The sequence below is a fragment of the Pristiophorus japonicus genome, chromosome 1, assembly GCF_044704955.1.
Source record: "Pristiophorus japonicus isolate sPriJap1 chromosome 1, sPriJap1.hap1, whole genome shotgun sequence".
Taxonomy (NCBI): Eukaryota; Metazoa; Chordata; class Chondrichthyes; family Pristiophoridae; genus Pristiophorus; species Pristiophorus japonicus.
Genome location: NC_091977.1, coordinates 93,071,879 through 93,098,499, shown reverse-complemented (window position 1 = coordinate 93,098,499; position 26,621 = coordinate 93,071,879). Strand labels below are relative to the sequence as shown.

Genomic DNA, 26,621 nt, shown 5'->3' with positions numbered 1-26,621 from the left:
CTTGTTGAAGGATGAAGCATTGCATGGTGGGGCAGGCAGCACCCCATACCACTTCAAAGAAATGTATTGTAGCAAAATACAACACAGACACCCAAGAATTCAGCAGCTTCATGATTAAGAACTTTAGATCTTCATTCTGTAAAATTGTGCCAGTAAATACATTCCATACTGTAATGGATTTGCTTCATGGGATGTTTGCTTAAGCATTCATAGCAACACATTTCTATTAAGAACTAGTTGGTTTATTAACACAGGTTTAACAATCACGCCACACATCATCAGTTCATCCACTAGGCTCACAACTGCATGCCTCATCGTGGATGACCTAGACCCAACTGACTGGGGTTTTATTGAGTCTTGTGAACATTGGCTAAGCCACTCATATTGCAACAGCTCTACAACTCTTTTTGGAGTAAACAAAATAAAACATTAAACCAAGTGCCCCCCGATCTGGGGGACACTCCAGACACTTTCCAACTGTCCTTTTTCCCCCCTTTTTTTTTGTTTTTGGTGGGGGTTTTTTGGGGATTTTTTGGGGGGGGCTTTAAAATCATAAATTTTACAAGTGCCCCCTATAAAAGGGGAGGGGGACATTACAACCCGGCAATGAAAACAAATTAAACTTTAAAACATGTAAAATCAAATTAAAATTTGGTTGCCGGGGGTGACAATGCACTCCAGTCCCTCCGATGCCCACCTCTCGCGGAAGGCTGCGAGTGTACCGGTGGACACCGTGTGCTCCATCTCCAAGGACAACAATAGCTCTACAACTCTTTTGGAGTAAACCATAATAAACATTAAATCAAGTGCCCCCCAATCCGGGGGACACTCCAGACACTTTTCAACAGCCCTATTTTTGTTTTTTTTTTGTGTTTTTTTTTGTGATTCTTTTCGGGCATTAAAATCATAAATTTTACAAGTGCTCCCTATAAAAGGGGAGGGGGATACTAAAACCGGCAATTAAAACAAATTAAACTTTAAAACATATAAAATCAAATTAAAATTTGGTTGCCGGGGGTGACAATGCACTCCAGTCCCTCCGATGCCCACCTCTCGCGGAAGGCTGCGAGTGTACCGGTGGACACCGCGTGCTCCATCTCCAAGGACAATAACAGCTCTACAACTCTTTTGGAGTAAACCATAATAAACATTAAATCAAGTGCCCCCCAATCTGGGGGACACTCCAGACACTTTTCAACAGCCCTTTTTTTTGTGTTTTTTTTTGTGATTTTTTTGGGGCATTAAAATCATAAATTTTACAAGTGCTCCCTATAAACGGGGAGGGGGACACTAAAACCGGCAATTAAAACAAATTAAACTTTAAAACATATAAAATCAAATTAAAATTTGGTTGCCGGGGGTGATGATGCACTCCAGTCCCTCTGGCGCCCACCTCTCACAGAAGGCCGCGAGCGTACCGGTGGATACCACGTGCTCCATCTCCAAGGACAACAGCAGCTCCACAAACCTGTAAGCATACTCACAAGTGCATACATTACACTGCTTCCCCTTTTTAGAAGCAAGATATTTATACAATATTTCAAAAGATTACTCATGATTACAATTTTGACTGGCGAGGCCGAGTATCTTGGTGGAAGCCCACCTGCTCCGATCTCCATTTCTTTGCAGTTAGCTGGCTATGCCCATTTTCTATATTCTTATTTGACTCAGGAGACAGTCTTGGGGAATTTGATTTTAGGACGTGTAGCTCAGGATTTCTGACCTCTATCTTCCTGTGTCCTCTTGAGTTTCCTTGTAACCCTTATGTTAACTGGGATACCTTAGGAAGAAAGGTATCAATATCCTGTCCAGTTGGCTTGTAATTCCTCGTTGATCTTCTTAACTGAACCCCAACTCCATCTCCCCCCTCGGAAGGTACGGAGACTCTGTGAGATTGTCCCATACCCACAGAACCGCCTTCAGTCAGCTGCATCTGAGTTGGGACCGTTGTAGTACTTGGACCTGCCAACTCACTCTGATCATCGTCCAAGTCAGGCTCATGATCATCTAGTCATGGTACCGAAGGTGCATTACTTGCTAGAAACATTTGATCCACATGAACCTTCCTGATGTATTCACCAATTTTGACCAAGTATTTGGTCAAAATTGGTGAATACATCAGGAAGGTTCCTAGAGAAACCTAGAGAAACCACCTCACACTATACGAATGCACATTTACTCCTCTTCAGCTTCATATTATAGTCATTGAACCGTCTGAATACTTCCTAAAGATTTCCAGGTTTTCCTTCTCTGTGCTGGCAGCTATCAACACATCATCTTGATTGCACAAACAGTGATTTATTCCTTGTAAGATCTGATCCATGGTAGCTTGAAATAACTTTGATGAGGACTTGATACCACAGGGCAACTTAGTGTATGATATAACCTGTGTGTGTGTTGACTGTCAAATACTGCTGGTGATCCTTATCAACACTGAGTTGAGCACAGGCGTAAGAGCGATCCAGTTCTGCGTACAGATCCCGAGATGTCGGTAAAGGGTACTGTTCATCATCAACTGCTCAATTCAGGGTCATTTTATAATCATCAGAGCCATACCGTTTTGTCTGCCTTCTGAACTACAACTAACAGGATGGCCCAGTCACTCCTATCAGTCTTCATTAAAACTTCATTTTTCTCCAACTTATCAAGCTCTTGCTCAACCTGCGATTTTAGTGTATATAGTACCCGCCTTGGTCTACAAAAAATAGGTTTGACATCCGACCTAATCCGAATATGTGCATTGTATCCCTTGATGCCCTCGTATGAATCCTCAAACATGTTAGCATATTTCTCCAGCAGAGTATCTAGCTGAGATTTAACCATTTCTGTACGATAGATGCTGTACCAATCCAAACAAAGCACTTTTAGTCAATCTTTGTCCATAAGTGTCAGCCGTTTGACGCATTTCACTATAATAATAGGTAATCTTGCTTGTTGCCCCTGGTATTGTACTGTACATTCCGTTTGTCCAAGCATCTGCAGTTTTTACCTTAAATACGTTTTCAGCTTTTCTGAGCTCGCCTTTAGTGTTATGCCTCTGAAATTCTTGTAATACACACCAGGACTCATTATTGAGCAATCAACCGCTGTATCTATTGTCATATTAATCCATCGATTATTAATCAGTACTAACATTCTGAAATCCTGACATAAGTAATGTACTGACTTGCCCTTCACTGCATAGACACAAAAACCTACACTGTTCTGATCCATTTCCACCCAGTGAAGTCTTTGATTATCGTTGGGCCTGTCTTGGATTTACATGCGGATGCAATGTGTCCCTTAGTTGGCACCGGTAGCATCTTGCCCACCTGAACCGACACTGTTGTGCAGTATGGTTGCCATTACTATGACATTTATTCTTCTTGGTTTCATATCTCTCCCTCCGACTAGGGCTCACCTGCTTCTGCGTTTCTACAGACTGTGAACTGCTACTACTGCCGGTAATGGGTGGAATTCCTTAAAGTATTCTCTGCCATGTCCATGGACGTGGCTATCTTGCAAGCTTTCTCAAGAGAGAGATCATCCATACCTAACAATTTTGATTGGATGCATTCATCCATTAATCCACATACAAATTTATCTCAAAGGGCCCTATCCAGGAATCCTCCAAAATTTCAGTGTAGAGATAATTTTCTTCTGGCAACAATGTATTCACTGACTGTTTCATCAGGTTATTGGTTTCTCATCATGAACTTATAGCTCTCCGCAATTTCTAAAAGCTGGGTATGTCTGAGAATGAAGCATCTGTAACCTTTCTCGGGGTTAACACATTCACTAAGAATTCTCTGCATCAATCATGACTGACACAATAGCTTTCATCTTCTCCTGAACTGCTTGATTGCTTAATTGTGAATCTGCCACAACCGCTGAGACATCATTGGTGTCATTGGTTTGAAAAAAACATTTGCAATCTTTCACTGTAGGATCTAAACGATTCCTTATTCTTGTCAAAAGCTCCCAAATTACTGACATAACTCCTTGTCACATCCATATTGCCTTCATAGCTTAAAAACCATTAATCACTCTCAATAATCTTGAATTGCTTTTCAATGACTCCAAATGGCTTTCCACAAGCTCTTTTTGTCTGTTCAACACTGTTCAGTACTCACAAAAAAGAATGGTATGACCACACTTATATTCGGGAATCACACTGCCAGTATATCTTCTTGCTGTGCTCCACTTGTATATGCCTTCTCATAAAAGGAAAAACCCATCCTCATCATCATTTTGTAATGTATTTGCTTCATGGTTTCTTTGCTTAAGCATTCATAGTAACATATTGCTATTAAGACTAGTTTGTTAAACCTTTGTTAAGAAACTATCACATTACCAGTTCATCCACCAAGTTCACAACCACATGCCACATCATGGATGACCTAGATCCAACTGACTGTGGTTTTATTGAGTCTTGTGAACATCACATGACTGGCTAAGCCACTCACAATGAAACAGCTCTACAACTATTTTAAGTAGAAATTAAAATCAAATGCCCCCTTTTGGCAAGGGTACTAGAACCCACAAATTTTCAAATGAAACTTTAACTGAAACTTAAATCAAATTAAAATTTGGTTGCCGGGGGTGACGATGCACTCCAGTGCCCACCTCTCGCGGAAGGCCACGAGCGTACCAGTGTGCTCCATCTCCAGGGACACCCTAGAGTGAACGTAGCCGCGGAAGAGAGGCTGAACGACACCCTCGACTGCCCTCTGCCTGGACCTGTTAATGGCCACCTTGGCCAGGCAACAGCTCTACAAACCTGTGAGCATACTCATAGGTGTATACATTACACATATATTTTGCTGTCATTCCTGTCATTCAATTGTCACAAGCATCTCAAATAGTTGCAGGACAGGGAATTGCTTCATATTACCACATGGTGGCTCTATAATAAAATCAATATGCAACTCTACAGTCACACTTGGCATAGTGGCTCCTTACAAATGCTACTTGTGAGCTTGAAAATCCTACATTACTGTATGTTTCAAACAAAGGACATTGCATTTGTCAAGTAAACAGCATTTATGCAAATAGTATTTGAAGTAAAGTTAATCTCATCTGTAGAATGAAGTGGCTTGATGTGCCAAATGGCTCAATAAAGATATGGCTTGAAAACCTACCTTGGTATTAATTTGAGGATTCCTCAGTTGTTTCAAAGATGACTGAAATAAAGTTCTGAAACTTTGTAAAATACTGTGTCAGCAATGACAGCAACATCAGTTGTCATGATGTCACAGTGTTATTAATAACATGCCTTACCAAGACGTATAGATTGGCGGAGAAAATAGAGAGAAAGAAAGACAAACAAAGAAGGGAAATAAAGTAAAGCAAGTGAATTGAATTTTATAAAATGAGTTGAGGAATAAGAGGAAACAAAAGAAAAGCTGAGTTTAGATCTCCTCACAGGTCACGAAATCTGTCTCGAGCAGGGCCCGTATAACGTTATTCATTTCGAAGCTAAAATTAGAACTTTTAGGACTTCTCCATTTCCAATTATTTATTGTCCATAAATTCCAATGACATTTCTCCTGAATTTTGATACTTAAAAGTGATGCACCAGCAGTACATAGAACGGTATCTCTTTCTTGTCAAAATACTGCAACAACCATTTCATTTGAAATAGAAAAATAAAACAGGGATGAAATTTGACTTGGCGGTAATGCAGAACAGTCAGTAGCGAATTGGCAGCCCGTTTCTCACACTGCTCAATTTTCTTTTCCACTGACTTCAATAAAAAAGAAAAGCAAGCTGCCGATTCGATATCGCCCGTTTTACGCCACCAAAGCCGAATTTCACCCATATAGTTTCCTTGAACAGCCTACGTAAACCTGTTTATTACAAATACAGGCAGCATCAATATGTCAGCCACTGTAAATGGTGGCCATGTACAATCCGTGCTGGGAAATAAAAAGATAGAGCTCTTGATCAAAATCCTGGTGGACAGAAAGTCAAATAGACAGAAAGATAGAAAGAGGACACAAATAATCTGAAAAGGGTTATAGATAGGTTAAGTGAGTGGGCAAAAATTTGGCAGATGGAGTATAATGTGGAAAAATGTGAAGTTATCCAATTTGGTAGGAAGAATAAAAAAGCTAATTATTATTTCAATGGGGAGAGACTACAAAATGCTGCAGTACAAAGAGATCTGGGGGTTCTTGTACATGAAACACAAAAAATTAGTATGTACAACAAGTAATTAAGTAGGCCTATGGAATGTTGGCCTTTATTGCAAGAGGGATGGAGTATAAAAGTAAGGAAGTCTTGCTACAACTGTACTGGGCGTTGGTGAGACCACACCTGGAGTACTGCATACAGTTTTGGTCTCCTTATTTAAGGAGGGATATACTTGCATTGGAGGCAGTTCAGAGAAGGTTCACGAGGTTGATTCCCGAGATGAAGGGGTTGTCTTATGAAGAAAGGATGAGCAGGTTGGGCCTATACTGATTGGAGTTTAGAAGAATGAGAGGGTGGTATGTCTTTAATACTCTTATGAATGACTCCACGAGGTATAGTATTGTACTTGAGCTGTTGTGACCTTAGTCCCATTTATTGTAACTCCAGAGTGAGGCACAAGCATGGTGGGCAGCCTTTTATACTGGGCCCTGCACACCTATGTAGGTGACCCTCAGGTCTCCCACAGCAGTGTCCTCTGGTGGCACACCTTATGTGACTATACAGTTGGTAAAAATGGTCTACATACATGTCATCACTTCCCCCCAAATCTTTAGTGCAAATTGACTCGTACATGGACGGTGATCTGGGCTTTACTCTTCCTGGTTGACCATTGGAGGGTCGCTTCTAGCTTGGATGGGTTGGTAGTGGGATTTGTTGCCAGTGGAGGTCCCCGTGGTTTCTAATTGTGAGTCCATGACTACTCCATTCTCTCCCACCCCCCACACAGTGATCATGCTAATGGCCCGTTACATGCAAGTTGAATTCAAGTTCATTACATGGGTTTTACATTTACATCTTGGTACATTTGTTGGGTGGATTACAGTTGCGTTTCTTCTTGTGTGGTACATTTACATGATCAGTACAGGTATATCAGTACAGGTACACAAGGACAGTCTAGTTCCAGCACGGCCGGATGAGATCTGGGTCATCTGGTGATGGCGCAGTGCCCCATGCTAGTGGGTCTGTGGGCGAGGTGAGCTCATTTTGCTCGAGTTGCCGGAGCTCAGGGTTCTTGCCGTTACTTCTAGTGTTGAGCAGGCCCAAAGACAGCTGATGTGTCTGTGACCTCCCTGTCCTTTTCATTTGCACAGTGTCGCTGCTGCTCCCTGGGAAGTGGTCTGAGCGAGTGAACGTTTCATCTAAGTGACAGTGGAGCTGCCTCGTCTTGTCTAGCAGTTCACAGGGGACTGCTGACACACTTTCCTTGAGGGCACCGTTGTGCGCACTCTCTAGTTTGGGATCCTTGCTGATCCAAGTCCCGTTTGGAGGAGCCGTTGCGGGTGACCCTTCGCTCTTGGGCTTTGCCGTGGTGGCGAGTGGGTTTGTGGGCTGTGCCTTTTCCACCTGGGTGGTGGGCGATGGTAGCCGACTGAGCATAGGTGCAGTTTACTGTTTCTGGTCCGTGGCGGTTCATGTCATTGGGTGTCTGCAATGTTAAACTGATCTGAGGCAGGGTATCGCTACCGGTGCCTCTGCTCTCTGGGGATCGTTTACTCTGCAGCTTGTCTACTTCTGTCAGCTGTGGGGACACTTTATGATACATCATTCTGGTCCCGGGGACACAGGCTACAGCATTGGGTAGACCGCTGGACTTGTATACGACCATTAGGTGTTCGGCTGCTACATTGGCTAATTGCAATTTGCACCCGACATCGCTCAACAACATTTTGCTCGTTACAACTGGACTTTTACATTGGTTACCAATTTCAAGCAGTTCATTCAAAAATGGCGGGTGGCTGGCCTCCTTTAAAATGGCCTTATTACTTTTACCCCAATCGTCTTCCTTGCGTGGAACCACGTGTTGTTGCTCCATTAGCGCTGCACCTCGTGGTTTGGACGCCAGCTTTTCCCTGTCCATGATGTCGACTGCTGCGATCTTCTTTCCCAGGGATTCTGCCACTGAAGCTGGGAAGGCGCCCTCAGATCCAATCTTCCTCCCCAGGAGTCCTGCCACTGAAACTGGGAAGGTGTGTTCGGGTCGTCTCGGCCGGATCATCGCCACACAGGCGTGATGAGCGGTCTGTGCCTCGGGGGCTATGCGGATCTGCTCTCCGGTGCCTGGTTCAACCGAAGGTGGGGGCTTGCTCTGCCTCTGAGCATGGGTGACATCGATCGCTGGAGGGATGAAGTCTTCCCAGTTCCAATGAATCTTCCCCATCCATCTTCTTCCAAGTAGCGTTGGTCCATCACCTTAAACAATCCACAATGCTAAATTGCGCACCATACCATCATGGGATACATGTACATCCACACTACCAACAACTGATATTAGTTCCTTGATGTAGTTGTGCAGCTTTGCCTGAACTGGGATCAGCTTGGGTCGTTTAGCTTGATCGTTCCATAGCCTCTCAAAGACTTCCTGGCTCATTACTGACTGACTCCATTTGTCCATTTCCATGAAGATTGGAACGCCATTTATCTCGACTTCCATTATCATTGGAGGACAATCTGTGGTGCAGGTATATACTCTATACATTTCGTCCTGGGACTGAGCTGCCTCTTTGGCCATCTCCTCGTAACCCACGCTGGATTCACAGTCTGGTGACTTCTCTTCCACATGGTGAGTCATAGCTCTTTTGCACATTCGCTGGAGGTGGCCCTTTGTGCTGCAGCCTTTGCACACATAGTCTCTGAACCGACACTGATGAGCCCTGTGCTTACCTCTGCAATGCCAGCATGGTGCTACTTGACTTACGTTTTCACCCCTCGGAAGACTCTGAATTAAAGGACTCGGGGGCCTGTACGCTCTGCCCTGGGAAGATTCACGTTCAACAGTTCTGCCTGTGAAAGGCGCCATTCTATTTACAGTACTTGCCGGGTTTGAGTCCCGAGAGTGAGTCATCATCTGCTTGGAGCTGCAGCTTGAGGTCATGAACACCTGGTTGATGCTGATTGCCTTGTGCAGAGTGATGGTGGTTTCGGCAGACAGTAACCTGTGAAGAAGGCCCTCATGACCGATTCCAATTACGAAGACGTCCCGCAACGCATCGGCGAAGGATGCGCCGAATTCGCACGTTCCTGCCAGCCTCCTGAGGTCGGCAGCATACTTCACGATTTCCTGGCCCTCGGGGCGGCGGTGTGTATAAAATCAATGCCTGTCCGTGAGGATGCTCTCCTTCGGTTTGAGTTGGTCCCGAATTAGCACTTTCAGCTCCTCGTATGACTTGGTTGTTGTTTTCTCTGGTGCAAGCAAGTCCCTGATGAGGCCGTAGACTGTGGGCCCACAACTGGTCAACAGGATATCTCTGCGCTTATCTGCCAGCATGGCTGGATGATCGCCTATCAGGTCATTTGCTATGAAATATTGGTTGAGCCGCTCTCTAAAGGCTTCCCAATCTTCACCCTCTGAGAACTTTTGTAATGCACCAATGTTAGTCATTTTTGTGTGAAAGTTCATAATCTCGTCGCCAGTTGTTATGTCTTTAATACTCTTATGAATGACTCTACGAGGTGTAGTATTGTACTTGAGCTGTTGTGACCTTAGTCCCATTTATTGTAACTCCAGAGTGAGGCACAAGCATGGTGGGCGGCCTTTTATACTGGGCCCTGCACACCTATGCAGGTGACCCTCAGGTCTCCCACCACAGTGCCCTCTAGTGGCACACCTTATGTGACTATACAGTTAGTATACATGGTCTACATACATGACAGAGGGGATCTTATTGAAACGTATAAGATTCTGAGGGGGCTGGACAGGGTAGATACAGAGAAGATGTTTCCCCTAGTGGGGGAATCTAGAACTAGGAGGTATAGTTTCAGAATAAGGGGTCGCACATTTAAAACAGAGATGAGGAAGAATTTCTTCTCAGAGGGTTGTGAATCTTTGGACTTTTCTACCCCAGAGAGCTGTCGAGGCTGGGTTATTGAATATTTTAAGGTAGAGATAGAAAGATTTTTGAACGAAAGGGGAGTCAAGGGTTATGAGGAGCGGGCAGGAAAGTGGAGTTGAGGCCAAGATCAGATCAGCCATGAACTTATTGAATGGCGGAACAGGCTCGAGGGGCAAAATGGCCTACTCCTGTTCCAATTTCTTATGTTCTTATGTTTAAATCAAGACACACAGTGCTAGAAATTGCGTAGCACCCTTTTTGGGTTGATAACTTTTGGGGGAGCGCAAAAGTATCACCGGGCACTACACAATTGATTTAAATGCGAACTGCCGGTTTAGTGCTCCAAGAGGGCAGTGGAGCGCTAATCAAGTGCTACCACTTCTCTTAGAGCGCTAAAGGGAGTGAGACCCTTAAAAGGGCCAATGCTGCGGTCATCGAAGGCTAAAGCTGGGAATGGTCGTCGATGGCATCTGTGATACACGCATAGCACTCAGAGTGCAGGGCTGATCAATCGCGGGCTGGAAAAAAAATCTAAATATAACACACTGGGGACATTATTACATTTTGGCCTACCTGATCAATACTGCCTTTAATTAGTGCTCTCCAAGCAGCCAGCAGAGATGACAACGCCTCCTGTAGCTGCCGTTGCCGCCCGGCGCTGCTGCAGGGGGCGGAAGCAAATTTTACATCGGGGCGATGACGGCGCTGCAGATGACATCGCGATTGAGGCGATAAGTTTTAGCGCCAGCGCTAACCAACCATGGAAGTTCGTGAGCGTCGGTGATTTCGCTGTGCCCGGTCGGTAAGTCCTTAGTGTCCTGTTATCGCCCCACAGAGGCATTAATGGGAGGTGCAAAGGAAGCCAATTTCTCCCCCACAGAATATCACAAGGAGATAGCATGTATGACAGCAAGTGGTATACAAGCAGGTAAACTGTAAACTTGGGCAATTCTGCTTGTGTTCTTTGATGAGCTTTTAAATTCTGCTGCTCTTGTCGACAAAGCATCAAAAATTGAAAGGAACATTTATTTAAAAATCTGGCATTTTATCTTTGTTTTAAAATATATAATCCAAGAGAACAATCCAACATCATTAAACAGCACTTACAAAATAAAAAGAGAAAGCACAGTAGTTACCACAAGCAATGACTGCAATTCAAGAACTAAACCGAAGTGCCACTGAAAAATGCTGACTCTTTATTTGAACATGTAGAAAATCAGTTGTATGGCACGCACAATGATATAAATATACTTTTTAAATTTTAAAAAGAGGCAGATTTTGTGGTGGGTTTGATGGCGTACTCTGAGTATGCCATAATACTGCCTATGAATGTATTGCAAGTTCAGGATTTGCGCATTCCTGTATTCCTGGAGAATCTGGTCTGGTTCAAATCTCTTGCAAAGGAGAGCTTGTGATAGAATGGAGCCTGCCTGGCAGGACCATGAGCACAAACTAAAATTCAGTGGAATTGGCAGCACCAACCAGCTAATAGAAGGTCGAACAGCTAAATGATTTATTTCATTTTAGTAAACGGTTAAAAAATAAAAATCTTTCCATTGACCTCAAATTATCTTTTTTAACCTTCAAGTGGAAAGCAGATGCCAAATTATTATTGGTATTTTGTTATATAATTTTAACAACATGCTGAAAAATAAAATAAGTCCAAGTACCAGTTTAATTAAAAGTTATTAAATGTAATTTCAATGGAAGAGACTGAAAGAAATTTCTGTGTGCATGGCTTAGTTTTGATAGATTTTGTGGGCGTGTTTGCCAACAACAACTTGTATTTATATAGCGCTTTAACGTAGTAAAACGTCCCAAAGCGCATCACAGGAGTATTATAAGACAAATAGTTTGACACTGAGCCATAGAAGGAGAAATTAGGGCAGATGACCAAAAGTTTGGTCAAAGAGGTAGGTTTTAAGGAGCATCTTAAAGGAGGAAAGGTAGAGAGGTGGAAAGGTTTGGCAGGAAATTCCAGAGCTTAGGGCCAAGGCAACAGGAGGCTCAGCCATCAATGGTTGAATGATTATATTCAGGTATACTCAAGAGGACAGAATTAGAGGAGCACGGATTTCTCAGGGGGTTGTGAGCATTACAGAGATAGGGAGGAACAAGGCCCTGGAGAGATTTGAAACCAAGGATGAGAAATCTGAAATAGAGCTGTTGCTTAACCGGGAGCCAATGTCGGTCAGCGAGCAAAGGGGTGATGAGTGAACGGGACTTGCTGCGAGTTAGGACATGGGCCGCCGAGTTTTGGATGACCTCAAGTTTACGTAGAGTAGAATGTGGGAGGCTAGCTAGGAGTAGTCAAATCTAGAGGTAACAAAGGCATGGATGTGAGTTTCAGCAGCAGATGAGCTGAGGCAAGGGTGAAGATGGGCTTTCACACAGGCAGTATGCTGTGCTCCTGGCCTTCATGATGTAATCGTAGGCAGTCCCTCGAAATCGAGGAAGACTTGCTTCCACTCTAAAAGTGAGTTCTCAGGTGACTGTACAGTCTAATATGGGAATTAGAGTCTCTGTCACAGGTGGGACAGTCGTTGAAGGAAAGGATGGGTGGGGAATCTGGTTTGCCACATGCTCCTTCCGCTGCCTGCGCTTGTTTTCTGCATGCTCTCGGCGACGAGACTTGAGGTGCTTAGCGCCCTCCCGGATGTTCTTCCTCCACTTAGGGCGGTCTTTGGCCAGGGATTCCCAGGTGTCGGTGGGTTGTTGCAATGTGCTGCGCACAACTCTGCAGCGCCAAAGAGGAAATTAATGTTCTGGGCCGCGCACAAGGTAAATTCATATTCTTTTTGGAGGTCAGTGCCGCAATCCGTAGCTACGCTGCCGACTGCAATTTTTCGGCCAATATTTCAAGTTGCATTTAAATGAGAGCAATGAAGGGGTTGACTTGCAACCTCATATATAATAAAAAAGGTAGTGGTCAGGATGAGAGCGAACTGGCAGCGTTCGCCATTATTCCACCTTTGAAACTGAGCGCATCTTCGCAGGTGGATGTGGAAATCCCGAAGTTGCAGTCTGTCAATGACAGCTCCAAAATTGGCTGCACCGTGCCCTCTGCCGTTGCCCCGCCCCCATCCCCCCGCCATACCTGACACTGAGCCGGCAATCAGTGAAATCTCGTAAATCATTGAAACTGACTAAAACCTCAGCTCTTCTGCAGTAATTATGCTGTTAAATTATTATGGGGAATAAGGAAATGGCAGAAACGTTAAACAAATATTTTGTATCCGTCTGCACAGTAGAAGACACAACAAGCATACCTAAAATGATGGGGAATCAAGGGTCTAATGAGGGTGAGGAACAATGTAATTCATATAAGTAGAGAAAATATACTAGAGAAACTAATGGGACTAAAAGCCGACAAATCCCCTGGACCTGGTGGCCTACATCCTCGGGTTCTAAAAGAGGTGGCTGCAGAGATAGTGGATGCATTGGTTTTGATCTTTCAAAATTCCATAGATTCCAGAACGGTCCCAGCAGATTGGAAAGTAGCAAATGTAACACCGCTATTCAAGAAAGGAATGAAGAGAAAACAGGGAACAACAGGCCAGTTAGCCTGATATCAATCGTCGGGAAAATGCTGGAATCCATTGTTAAGGAAGTGGTATCAGGGCACTTAGAAAATCATAACATGATTAGGCAGAGTCAACATGGTTTTATGAAAGGGAAATCGTGTTTGACAAATTTATTAGAGTTTTTTGAGGATGTAACTAGCAGGGTAGATAAAGGGGAACTAGTGAATGTAGTATATTTGGATTTACAAAAGGCATTCGATAAGGTGCCACATAAAAGATTATGACACAACATAGGGACTCATGGGATTGGAAATAATGTATCAGCATGGATAGACGATTGGTTAATGGATAGAGAGTAGGGATAAACGGGTCATGATCAGGCTGGCAGGCTGTAACTAGTGGGGGTGCCGCAAGGATTAGTGCTGGAGCCTCAGCTATTTACAATCTATATTAATGACCTAGATGAAGGGACCAAGTGTAATGTATCCAAGTTTGCTGATGATACAAAGCTAGGTGGGACAGTAAGCTGTGAGGAGAACACAAAGCTTCTGCAAAGGGATATAGATAGACTAAGTGAGTGGGCAGTAAGGTGGCAGATGGAGTATAATGTCGGGAAATGTAAGGTTATTCACTTTGATAGGAAGAATAGAAAAACAGAATATTTTTTAAATGGTGAGAAACTTTTAAATGTTGGTGATCAGAGAGATTTGGATGTGCTTGTGTAGAAACACAGAAAGCTAGCATGCAGGTACAGCAAGCAATAAGGAAGGCAAATGGCATGTTGTCCTTTATTGCAAGGGGGTTGGAGTAAGGAAGTCTTGCTGCAATTGTACAGGGCCTTGGTGAGACCACACCTGGAGTACTGTGCACAGTTTTGGTCTCCTTATCTAAGGAAGGATATACTTGCCGTGGAGGTGGTGTGACGAAGGATCACAAGATTGATTCCTGGGATGAGAGAGCTGTTTTATGATGAGCGATTGTGTAGAATGGGCCGATACTCTCTGGAGTTTAGAAGAATGAGAGGTTATCTCATTGAAACATACAAGATTCTGAAGGGGATTGACAGGGTAGATGCTGAGAGGTTGTTTCCCCTGATTAGAGTGTCTAGAACTAGGGGCCACAGTCTCAGGATAAGGAGAAGGCCATTTAAGACAGAGATGAGGAGGAATTTCTTCACTCAGAGGGTTGTGAATCTTTGGAATTCTCTGCCCCAGAGGGCTGTGGATGCTGAGTCTCTGAATATATTCAAGACTGAGATAGATAGATTTTTGGAGTCTAGGGGAATCAAGGGAAAGTGGAGTTGAGTTCGATGATCAGCCATGATATTGAATGCAGATCAGGCTCAATTTCTTATGTTCTTATATTCTTAAATTCCCCACTAAAAGTTAAATTCTGGGGTTTTACTACGAACTGCTAAACAAATATTAAAGACCTGGAAAATGAAGTAAATTTTTGTGCAGTGTGAAATTTGTCCATTTTAATAAATATAAATATTTTTAAGAAACTTAAAAAAAAAAATTGCATTTATTTTTATGTTTGTCCATTTTTATTTCAGGTTTGCCTTTTCCCCAATCTTCCTTTTGCTCTCTCTATTTTTAAAAGTTAGAATTTTAAGAATTTTATTCACTTCCTTGTTCGCAATCTGTGAGAATTCTGTCTTTTCATTGGTTGATTATACAGCCTGTTGACATCACAACAGTTCGAACAAGGGGATCCACAATAAGTTTGAATTGAATTGTAGATTGGAAAACCCAAGTTCGCAACACAGGGATTGCGAGATCCTCATGTGGAGCGTACTTCGGGGCCAGCAGCGAATGCCTTCGCTTCCCTGTTGATTGTCAATTCTGGGCCAGTGTTTCCTCTTCAGTGGGCAGAAGCATAAATGGTTATTGCTCTGCTACAGAGGTATATAATGCCTACCAGTAATTCGATTTTCAATTTCTCGCTGCATCTGGAGGGAATCCACATAAATGCTTTGGTTTCCAATGAATCCAGCACATACGCTTCCACTGTATGGCTCACAGAATCCACTTTCATTGTTTTCATCACTGCAAAAACATAAGTACATTTTGTTACAGTTCCTACTTACTGTGCTTGGGATGTCAAAGGCATGAGGGGGGCTAAATTGGATAGCCCCCGAAAACGGGCACAGGGATCACGATGCGCGATTAACCTGTGTCATAGAAACATAGAAAATAGGTGCAGGAGTAGGCTATTCAGCCCTTCGAGCCTGCACCGCCATTCAATAAGATCATGGCCGATCATTCCTTCAATATCCCTTTCCTGCCTTCTCTTCATACCCCTTGATCCCCTTAACCGTAAGAGCCATATCTCGGGTGCATTGATTGAAATGCAGGCAGCATACCAACTTCGTGCTGCCTGCTCATTAACATGATTTCAGCATCCGGCCATGCTTGATGTATCAGCAGGGGGCCAATATCATTGCTTGCCTACACTACTTAAGGCTAGCCTTCACTGCTTAAAGCTAGCCTGCAACACTTAAAGGGGAGGTGCATTGTGGCTGGAGCAGGTGCTGGGAGTCATGCAGGAAGTGAACCTGACCTGGGAAATAGTGAGGAATGTCACAACATAGAGGAGAGAGCAGGCTCCAAAGTGTTCAAATGCTCCGTTGGAGGTCTTGGTGGAGGAGGTGAAAAGTAGGAGAGTTGTCCTGTATCTGCAGGAGGCCAAGAGGCCCTCCAGACAAATGCTCAGAAAGCAGTGGGAGCAGTTAGCCTTGGCGATCAATGCCAAGAGTCAAGCCCCGAGGAACTGGATATAGTACCACAAGAAGTTCAATGACCTCACACGTGTGATGAAGGTCAGTGAATACATCTTCAAATGCCATATCCTATCAACTCCACTATGAGCCTCAGCCACATCCCCATCACTCAGCTCCCAACAATCACAATCAATCAGGACTTATACCTAACATTCATAGCTTCATCTCACCCTGACACACTTAGCACTGATGCAAGTCTCACATCCACATCTCACAGCTTGCACACACTGCCAACTATTCATTCATGACAACCACAACACCCAAAACAGATTGCACATGCCCTAACACACTTCCCTCTCGCAGGACAAGGTGATGAAAAACTGGAGGCAGCTGGAGCTAACCAGAGAGGGGACAGGCTTGCCTTCGTGTCCTAACCCCCAAGGAGGAGATGGTACAGGCCATTATTGGAACTCCCATTGCTGAGGCCGTGGCCAGCGGCGGGGATGAAACTATCAAAGCTGATGGTATCCTTATATCGAATTCTCCTTCACACATCCCACTTCTCCCTCATCCCACAATCTCTTCTGATTCTATTTCCAGCATTTTCTCTTTTTATTGTGTATATTATTGGTTTAAGGATACAAGAGTAGCCAAGAGTTCTGAGCAAGTGGTTGCTGTAGTTCTGGATTTAATGCAATTTATTATAATAATCTCAAAGCCTTTGTGACAGCCCTACAATACAAATCTAGTTTTGCTAAGGGCCTCCCAGCCAGAGACAATATTATAATACTATGGGTATTCCACACATCCATCTAAACAGTTTGCGAGTATTATGAAATAAATTTAGCTATCCCACACTTCCAGAGATAAGCTGGACAAAAGCTTGATTGAGAGACTGGGCTATAATACTGTGGCACTGATTCGCTAACTCACAATTCCTTTGAGCTCGGTACCCCATTGGGAGCATGAGATCAGTGAATTTACCCATATGTTTCTATAATACAAGACACAATTATATGAACATGAATAAATCTCACATTTCATGGAAACAGTGAAATAAGGCCTAAAAATATAAATAATTTATAGGAAGGAATATTTGAAATAATTAATTTCTCTAAGAAAGCAGCTCTGTCATGTTGGCCACAAGATTTCAATTAATAAAATTCACTATATACTCTGAACTGCAATGTAGTCATCTGACAAAAATAGAAAACCAATGTAATCACTTGCTTTCCATTTTCTTTATGAGCTCAACTATCCTTGGCAGAGCAGCTATTATTGGCTAGCAACATATGGATATACGTCAGTGTGCAATGTGGGGAGCTCTACATTCACAAACTTCAAAGTACTAGGAAATGGTACCAAACTCCAACTGAACACATCTTGTAACTGTCAAGAAGATAAAGAGAAAGAAAAAAAGAAAAGGATTCTGTGAATACACAAGATTTAGATTTTTGCCAGCTTTGGTCCTACATTCTACAGTTCAACATAACAAAGATTTAATTATAATCCCAAGATACTCCTTAATTTATAAACAAACAGCAAGATTGACACCAGAAATATTCTTTAGTGCAGAGGCATTCTAGCATTTTACATTTGCTACAAAATGTAATTTTCTATATTTCTACCACATCTTTTCAAGTTCAAGAGTAAAGATGACTCATCAGCTTTATTTTTAAACTGAATCTCCGAACCGTTTCACGTTCCGTTGTATTAACATGAAAAAGTGCAACACCAGAGGAAGAGATGAATTATCTATGGGATGGATACAACATGCCAGCAAGAAGAAAAACAAGGTATGAGAGGGGGAGATACAATGAGGTTCCAGTGTACGTTAAATTGATTGTTCTATTATAACTATGGCACCATCATTGGGATGTACTTTTTTTTATAATTGTTCAATAAAATGGGTTTCTACTAGTCTAAGATAAAAGTGGTGCAGTCAAATCATGAAATCAATTATTTAGAAAAGTTAAATGACAAATTTAATTAGCTGATTCCTTTGTACTGTACTGAATCAGGAGTCATCTCCAGTATTCAGGCAGAAGTTGGGCAAGCATGCAGCCCACTTTTTTTTAAAAAAAGGTCTTCAAAATAAATAAAAGACTCCATTGGTCTCTTGTGTAGTATTTGTTAACAATTACAACTGGAAAATATGTTGAAGTCAATCACAGGCTATGCATGCACTGTAACTGGAAGGTAACATACATTTTTGTTTAAAGTTATATTACTGATTATATCTAGCCTCAGCTATTTATATTGCCAGTGAACAGGAGCCAGCATAAGGTTATTGATTAGAAGGTTCTATATATCAGTTTAACAATTGGTAATGCTCACGAGTACTTCAGCATATATGGCCTACATTCCCATCTACAAGAGATGCTTTGTATTACTATTAGCTACACAAGCATACATCAGATTATTGTAACTACTACAATTAACTTTATGAATAATTTCTGTAAAAATAACTAAAACTGCCACAGGATCAATAGTTATGAGAGCCCATACATTCTCAATATTATTAAAAACTTATGACATTAAAATGCAACTTATGAGCCAGAGATCCCTCATGGGAGTTTACACAACATTCTAAGTTGTCAGCTTGTTTCAATGGGTACAGTACCCAATTTTGATATATCTGGCTAGGATCTTGCACAGGAGATCGTGATCTCCCATACATATGCTTGTGCCAGCAATTCTCGGCAGTTTTATTATTTTCTCTTCTTGGAAAATGAGGGCAAAAGTAAGAGACTAGTATTATGGGGGCAAGACTATCTCTCTGCATAATCAATAGTGACTTCTTTCTATTGAAGATATAGTGGGTTATTTGGGGGAAAGGGTGAAAACAGGTGCTAAGTGGGTGGTGTACTAATAAAAAAAGCCCGTTTAAAAGTCTGGATTTAGCCCGCAATCTTGGGGCTAATTGATAATTGGGGATAATTAATAATTACCATCATTTAAACATGCCTGGAAATGCTAAAACAGAGACCTGCAGGTTGAGCACTCAAGCACTGATTAGTAGCAATTTTCCTGGAGCAGTATTTATAGCCTCCATGCATGAACATTCACTGAAGGTGTGGGGTGCGCTAGCTGTCAGTGAAACTGATGGAGCACGACAACAGCATTTCACAGGATGATTCTGAAGGGTCCTGGTGGAGGAAATACAGTGGAGGAGGGATGTCCTGTATCCACAGAGAGGAAGGAGATCACAGAAGCAACTAATGTGGCAGATGTGGGAGGAGTTTTCCAAGGTGGTCACAGCCAGGAGCACGCCCCCAGGACATGACTCCAGTGTCACAAAAAATGTAATGATGTGACACGAGTGGTCATGGTAAGATCCAAACATACTTCTCAGTAACTGCACCACCACAACCTCAACACACTGTACCTTCTAAGTATACACTGAGATTCATACCACCCACACTACTGCATCCTTCACAGGCACTACTCACACCTCAGACACAGCTACAATCATGTAAGGCAACAAAAACTTGTATTTATATAGCGTCTTTAACGTAGTGAAAAGTCCCAAGACGCGAGTATTATGAGATAAAAAATGTGACACCGAGCTGCATAAGTAGAAATTAGCGCAAAGCTTGTCAAAGAGGCATGTTTTAAGGAGTGTCTTGAAGGAGGAAAGAGAGGTAGAGAGGCGGAGAGGTTTAGGCAGCGAGTTCCAGAGCTTGGGACCTAGGCAACAGAAGGCATGGCCACCAATGGTTGAGCGATTATAAGCGGGATGCTCAAGAGGGCAGAATTAGAGAGGCGCAGACATCTTGGGCGGGGGGGGGGGGGGGAGGGGGGCGGAGTTGTGGAGCTGGAGGAGATTACAGAACATGGAGGGGCAAGGCCATGGAGGGATTTGAAAATAAGGATGAGAATTTTGAAATCGAGGCATTGCTTAACCGGAAGCCAATCTAATGCCTTCAAACCTATCCTCACTTACAAGCTCCATATGGTCTCATCACATACATCCTCCTATAGTGGCCACATGTGCTGCAGCTTAACCTTTCATCTTTATCATTGCAGGCTCCCAGAAGCAAAATCTACCTCAACTGGAAAGGAAGGAAGAGCCACCGCGATCTACCCCCGCCCCCTCATAGGTGGAGGAGACAGAGGAAGTAGGCACTGGGTTAGACTCTCGACTTTTGTGCAGATTGCCCAAAAATAGGCATTATTTCCAGCGTTGGTGGTAAATATGGGTTTTGAGATCAGCGGAATATCGCCCATTTTCAAAACCTCAACTTTCCATGTTATAAAATGGCCATTTGTGTTTTCTTTTTGATCTTCTGCCATAAAGTGTCAGCGTCCATAGCAATGACATTGCAACGATCGTTTCCTGCGTTTCAGGAAGTCAGGAGTCATCAGTACATGTGCAGAACAGGAGAGAGAGAGGGAGCAGAGAGGAACTGAAGGCGTGTGTGGGTGTGTTGTTTGCTTGTTCGTCTGTTTTGGGAGGCAGGAGGGAGATGTACCAGCAGCAACAAGACTGCTGAGCACAAAGAATGTTGTTGCCACCGAGCTTCTGTCAACAAGATAATATTTAACATGGAAGGGATGGAGGAGGCGACACAACACACTCTAGAGACGGAAGATGCTGGCGAAAGCAGTGAGGTGGGAGAGGAACAATTGGGAGGATGCAAACGAGCGAGGAGATTCACCGACGGGGCAAATACCTCCCTCCTGCAGGAAGTGGAGTCACGCTGGGGTCAATTGACCCAGGGTGGGCATGGGAAGCCCTTCCCAAAGGTCTACCAGAGGATATGGGCCCACATAGCCAAGGCGGTCTTGGCGGCGACCAACGAGGTTCGTGAGGGCAACAAGTGCCGCAAGCGCTGGAACGACCTTGTCGGATCCGCCAGAGTAAATATTACATTTATTTACGTGTACTTATATATTTATATAATTTGATTTGTATGTGTAATGATTGATTAAAATCAGATGTAATGTCTCGCACTTATACCGGGAATGTTTTACTCAAAGTCTGTGTTTACGGTGTACGTCTTTAGGTAAAGAATGATAATTATCATAATAATCATGATTACATCTGTCGGTAATGTGTTGTATCAGTCTCTGTGACAGTACCTAGCAATGATCTCATGCAATGATCTCATGCCATGTCGTGCTGGTGTTACCTTTTACAGAAGAAGCTTTCGAAGAATAGGGCCGAGCAGAGGTGAATGGGTAGCGGGTCACCAGTCATCATCGAGCTCACCGATATCGAGGAGCAGGTGCTGGCACTAGTGGGGAGCCACCTCCGGTCGGCCACGCATGCAGCTGCAGAACCTGATGTGATGCCAAGTGAGTAATGTATACACCATTGTGTGATGTAAAGTCAATAGATGCCACACCCATTTATATCTGAACAATATATGATAGATGATTGATAAAAGTGTTCTCTAAATAATAATGGCCTCATGAGAATCATTGCAATGCAGAGTTTGGTAATGGTCATGAAATGTGATGTCTGTGATGATTTTTATAGCAGTGGTCCTTTTGCCGTGCATATGCTGTGTGTAGCGTTGGAATCACCTTGTGACCCTAGCACCCACTTCTCCTCTAATAACCTCATTTATGTTTTGTAGCTCAGCCAGCAGCCCGGCCCCATGCAACATCACCGAGCAGAGAAGCTGGGGGTGGGGGGCCGGAGTCGCCGGACGATCGTGCATTTGGTGCTGAGGAGCCCCGATTCTCACCTGTGGAGCTGCTGGGTGCCTTCTCCATGGAAGAGAGTGCGGACTTTGAGGAGCCTGAATCGCCAAGCTCCATAATGCAGTCGACACCCATAACATCTAGTGCTCCTGCGGCCATTCCCTCCTCCACCCTGGAGGTACCGGGCCCAAGCAGCTTGCTACAGAGCACCCGAAGTGTCTCCAGGACAGCGCCGACCACACGGAGGTTGGTTCGACACAGCAGGTCTGCTCCACGAGCGGCAGATCTGAGCGGAGACATGGTACACTTGTCCAGGAAGAATGTTGACATAGGTCAGCAGATCCTACAGGGGGGCATATCCCAACAGATGGCCAGCATATGAGCGAGTATGTGCTGTGGATGGCAGAGGCCCTGGAGGTGCAGAGGTCACCCAGTGGTCCTGGAGCGTGGCACTGGACCCCAAGGTGCTGCACCCTCATTGCCAATGACATATGAGAGCCAGGAGGAAGATTTTGCTTCTGGCTCGGAACACGTTACCACCTTGGGACTGTCCTCTCCTGTATCCGTCTAAGTAGCGGTTCTGCCGTCATCCCCCCACTGAAGCAACGTCTAAGGAGCTCCTCGGCCAGGCAGCTTGGAGTCAGGAGTGGAAGGGGAAGGGGTAGAGGTGGGTAGGAGAAGTGGAGGAGGGGGGAGAAAGGAAAGTGAGGTGCATGGCCGCAGGTGTTGTATTGGTCACAGTATTTTAATGTTGTTGCTGCTATTTTGTTGGGAGGTTTGGGCGGGGGGGGGGGGGGGCGGATGGGCACCTTTTTTTTTTTGCATTTGTGTTCTATATTTATGAACTGTTGTTGGAAATGTTAAACATTGAATGAATGATGTAAATGTTATAAATTTGTTGTGGGGTGGGGTGATTTTTTACAGTTATAATTATGATTTCATAGAAATATTCTCGTTAAATGTTTTTTATTTAACATAACCTTGTTGCGCATTGTCTCAGATAGCTACACCGTTACACACTGGTGATTCTTTAACATGAAAGGGGATAATTAAACTTAACTTGAATTAACTTAAAATTTAACTGTCACCAAGGTAATGCACAGCATTCATGTATGAGCTGTAGACACAGCAGTATTGCAGCTTTGTAAATACGACCAATGTTATTTCAAGCAAAGGGCTCATTTATGAGCTGCTGACGTAAGAGGCTTGCAGCTATGTAGCCACCACGGGCCCTTTCCTGCGGACTAGAGGGGGGTGGGGGCATGATTTCATCATCAGCCTGATTGTCTGGCCCGAGGTCAGCATCCACCTCCTCTTCCTCTCTCTCTTGAGATGGACTAGTAGTCCCTTCTGGCAATTCTTGTCCCCTCCCGTTAACCAAGTTGTGCAGCATGCAGCACACCACCACGAATTGAGCTACCTGCTCAGGGTGGTACTGTAACTCGCTTCCTGCATTATCCAGGCATCTAAAGCACTGCTTAAGCACTTTAATGGTATTCTCGACAATATTGCGAGTGGCTCTGTGGCTCTCGTTGTATCGCTTCTCGACCTCGGTATGGGTATCACGCAGGGGGGGGTCATTAGCCAGGTGGCAAGGCCATATCCTTTGTCACCAAGAATCCAACATTGACCTTGTGGCTGACTGGTAAACATGTCAGATACAGCGCTCTCACGCAGGATGTGAGCATCATGGATGCCGCCCGGAAATTTTGCATTTACTGCCATTATAATTTGCTGGTGGTTGACAACGAGTTGCAAATTCAGGGAGTGGAATCCCTTTTGGTTCCAATAAACCTCCGCATCCTGAAAAGGTGCCCGCATGGCGATGTGCATACAGTCTATTGCTCTCTGCACCTTGGGGAAGTTTGCAATTCCGGAGAATCCTAGAGCACCTCTCAGTCTGTGCCTTCCTGGTCATAGGGAAGCTGATAAAGTCCATCATGCGAGCGTAAAGGGCTTCAGTGACCTGTCTAATGCAGCAATGTGTGGCATGCTGAGATATAGCGCAAATGTCATCAGCTGAGGCCTGAAACGAACCTGAGCGTAGAAGGCAAGTGCCACAGTGACCTTGACCTCAATGGACAGTGTGGTCCTGATGGTGCTGACAGGCTGCACATCTCCCCTGATGAGCTGGCATATCTCACTGATAACTTCTTTGCAGAAGCACAGTCTCCTAAGGCATGTGTAATTGGACAAGTTCAGGTAAGATCGCTTCTCCCTGTAAGTGTGTGGGGTGTAAGGTATCATCCTCCTCAGCAGTCTGACATGTCTTTGATTGGGCACATAATGCTGTTGAATATACCTTCTTCCATCTCGAGTCTGTAGCATGTGCATGCTCATCAAGACAAGCTGAGAAATTACAGGCCCCATTAAAATAACTCTCAGTATTATACCTATTGTTCACAAACAATAAATTTACCCACTAAGACACCTAAAATAACTTCAAATCGTCCACAGTATGATAAGATGTTTGTTCAGATGATCAAATCATCTTAAAAGACCTCCAGAGTACATCAAAACTCCCCAGAAGTTGAAGCAGCTTTTTATATGAACCGACCTCCGATTTACAAAATGGCGTTCATACCGCTGGGTTTAGTTCAGGTGAGAGCAACATTTTCTCAGCAGGTTTTTCGGCAAGCGATATTTTCGGCAATATGTGAGCGAGGTGCCGAAAGTAACGCTCGCCGATATTATGGGCGTTAGTTTCGGCCATTCTGATCGTTACGCCAAAAAAAGTGGGCGGGCTGTATTATTATTTCTCGACATTAATTACATGCTAAAAGTAACGCTGGCCGATAAGTGGGCATTAGTTTCCATTTTGTGCCTAAATGGGCGATATCTGGGCGTTATGCCTCATCTCGGCATTAAAATGGACGTTAAGTGGGTGGTATTGATGCAAAAAAAGTGGAACGTCTAGCCCACTGTGTCAATCACTACCACTGTCGTAGGCACCAGCTCATAGACCAGCATCCTATGTAACTTAATAGGCAAGGGTCAAACATGGATCCTCTCAATGGTATGCACTGGCACTAGTGGGCAGCAGCCATGCCAGGTGAAAGGGACACTATTGGTGCCACCTTGTCGAGGTGGGGGGGGGAGGGAGAGGGAGAGGGAGAGGGGCAGGGCAAGGTCACATACTAGTTCTGCTGTAGAAATCAGATGAGAACCTTGCAGGGCCAAGCTTCAGAAGATGGCCAATACAAAAGCAAAATAATGCGGAAATGAACATAAGAATTAGGAGCAGGAGTAAGCCATATGGCCCCTCGAGCCTGCTCCGCCATTTAATACGATCATGGCTGATCCGATCATGGACTCAGGTCCACTTCCCCGCCCGCTCTCTGTAACCCTATATCCCTTTATCATTTAAGAAACTGTCTATTTCTGTTTTAAATTTATTCAATGTCTCAGCTTCCACAGCTCTCTGAGGCAGCGAATTCCACAGATTAACAACCATCTGAGAGAAGAAATTTCTCCTCATCTCAGTTTTAAATGGGCGGCCCCTTATTCTAAGATCATGCCCTCTAGTTCTAGTCTCCCCTATCAGTGGAACCATCCTCTCTGCATCCACCTTGTCAAGCTCCCTCATAATCTTATACATTTCAATAAGATCACCTCTCATTTTTCTGAATTCCAATGAGTAGAGGCCCAATCTCCTCAACCTTTCCTTATGTCAACCCCCTCATCTCCGGAATCAACCTAGTGAACCTTCTCTGAACTGCCTCCAAAGCAAGTATATCCTTTCGTAAATATGGAAATCAAAACTGTACACAGTATTCCAGGTGTGGCCTCACCAATACCCTGTATAACTGTAGCAAGACTTCCCTGCTTTTATATTCCATCCCCTTTGCAATAAAGGCCAAGATTCCATTGGCTTTCCTGATTACTTGCTGTACCTGCATACTAATCTTTTGTGTTTCATACACAAGTACCCCCAGGTCCCATTGTACTGCAGCACTTTGCAATTTTTTCTCCATTTAAAATAATAATGTGTTTCTTGGATTTTTTCTACCAAAGTGCATGACCTCACACTTTCCAACATTATGGGCCCAAGTTTCGGCCTCAGTTGCTCCTGATTTTTTGGAGCAACTGGTGTAGAAACGGAGTATCTTAGAAATCGGAATTCTCGGCATTTAGTTTGCTCCAGTTCTAGTCAGTTAGAACAGTTTCACTTTGGAACAGAATTTTTTTTCAAAAGGGGGCGTGTCCGGCCACTTACGCCTGTTTTCAAAGTTTCGGCAGTGAAAACTTACTCCAAACTAACTTAGAATGGAGTAAGTGAAGATTTTTGTATGCTCGAAAAAACCTTGTCTACACTTTAGAAAAATCAGGCGTAGGTTTACAAAATCAGGCGTAGGGAATGGGGGGCGGGGGGGGGAGGGGTGGGGTTTAAAGGGAAGTTTACAAACATTAAACACTTCAGTTTTTACAAATAAAAGAGCCATCATCAATAATAAATGATAAAAAACATCAATAAATCAACCAAGAAATCAATCAAAAAAAATTAATAAGAAATATTTTTTTTTTAAATCAATAAATAAAACATTTTCTACTTACCGACTGCAGCACCGGGAGCCCTCCAACAGCTTGCTGGGATGCCCCCCCCCCCCCCCCCCCCCCCAATCCCAATGTGTCTCTGTCAGTGTCTCTATCTCTCTGTCTGTCTGTCTGTGTGTGTCTCTCACTCTCTGTGTCTGTCAGTGTCTCTGACAGCGAGGGGAG

The 26,621-nt window shown here is 43.8% G+C and overlaps 1 protein-coding gene across 2 annotated transcripts in view; it reads right to left on the bottom strand.

The window, feature by feature from the left end:
• LOC139228082 (tyrosine-protein kinase transmembrane receptor ROR2-like) overlaps positions 1–26,621 on the bottom strand; it is a 304,606-nt gene that overhangs the window by 28,334 nt on the left and 249,651 nt on the right. For both annotated transcript variants that reach the window (XM_070859350.1, XM_070859290.1), the window contains one exon: positions 15,449–15,576. In XM_070859350.1, coding sequence (XP_070715451.1) covers positions 15,449–15,576 — 128 coding nt within the window. The remainder of the gene's footprint in view (positions 1–15,448; positions 15,577–26,621) is intronic.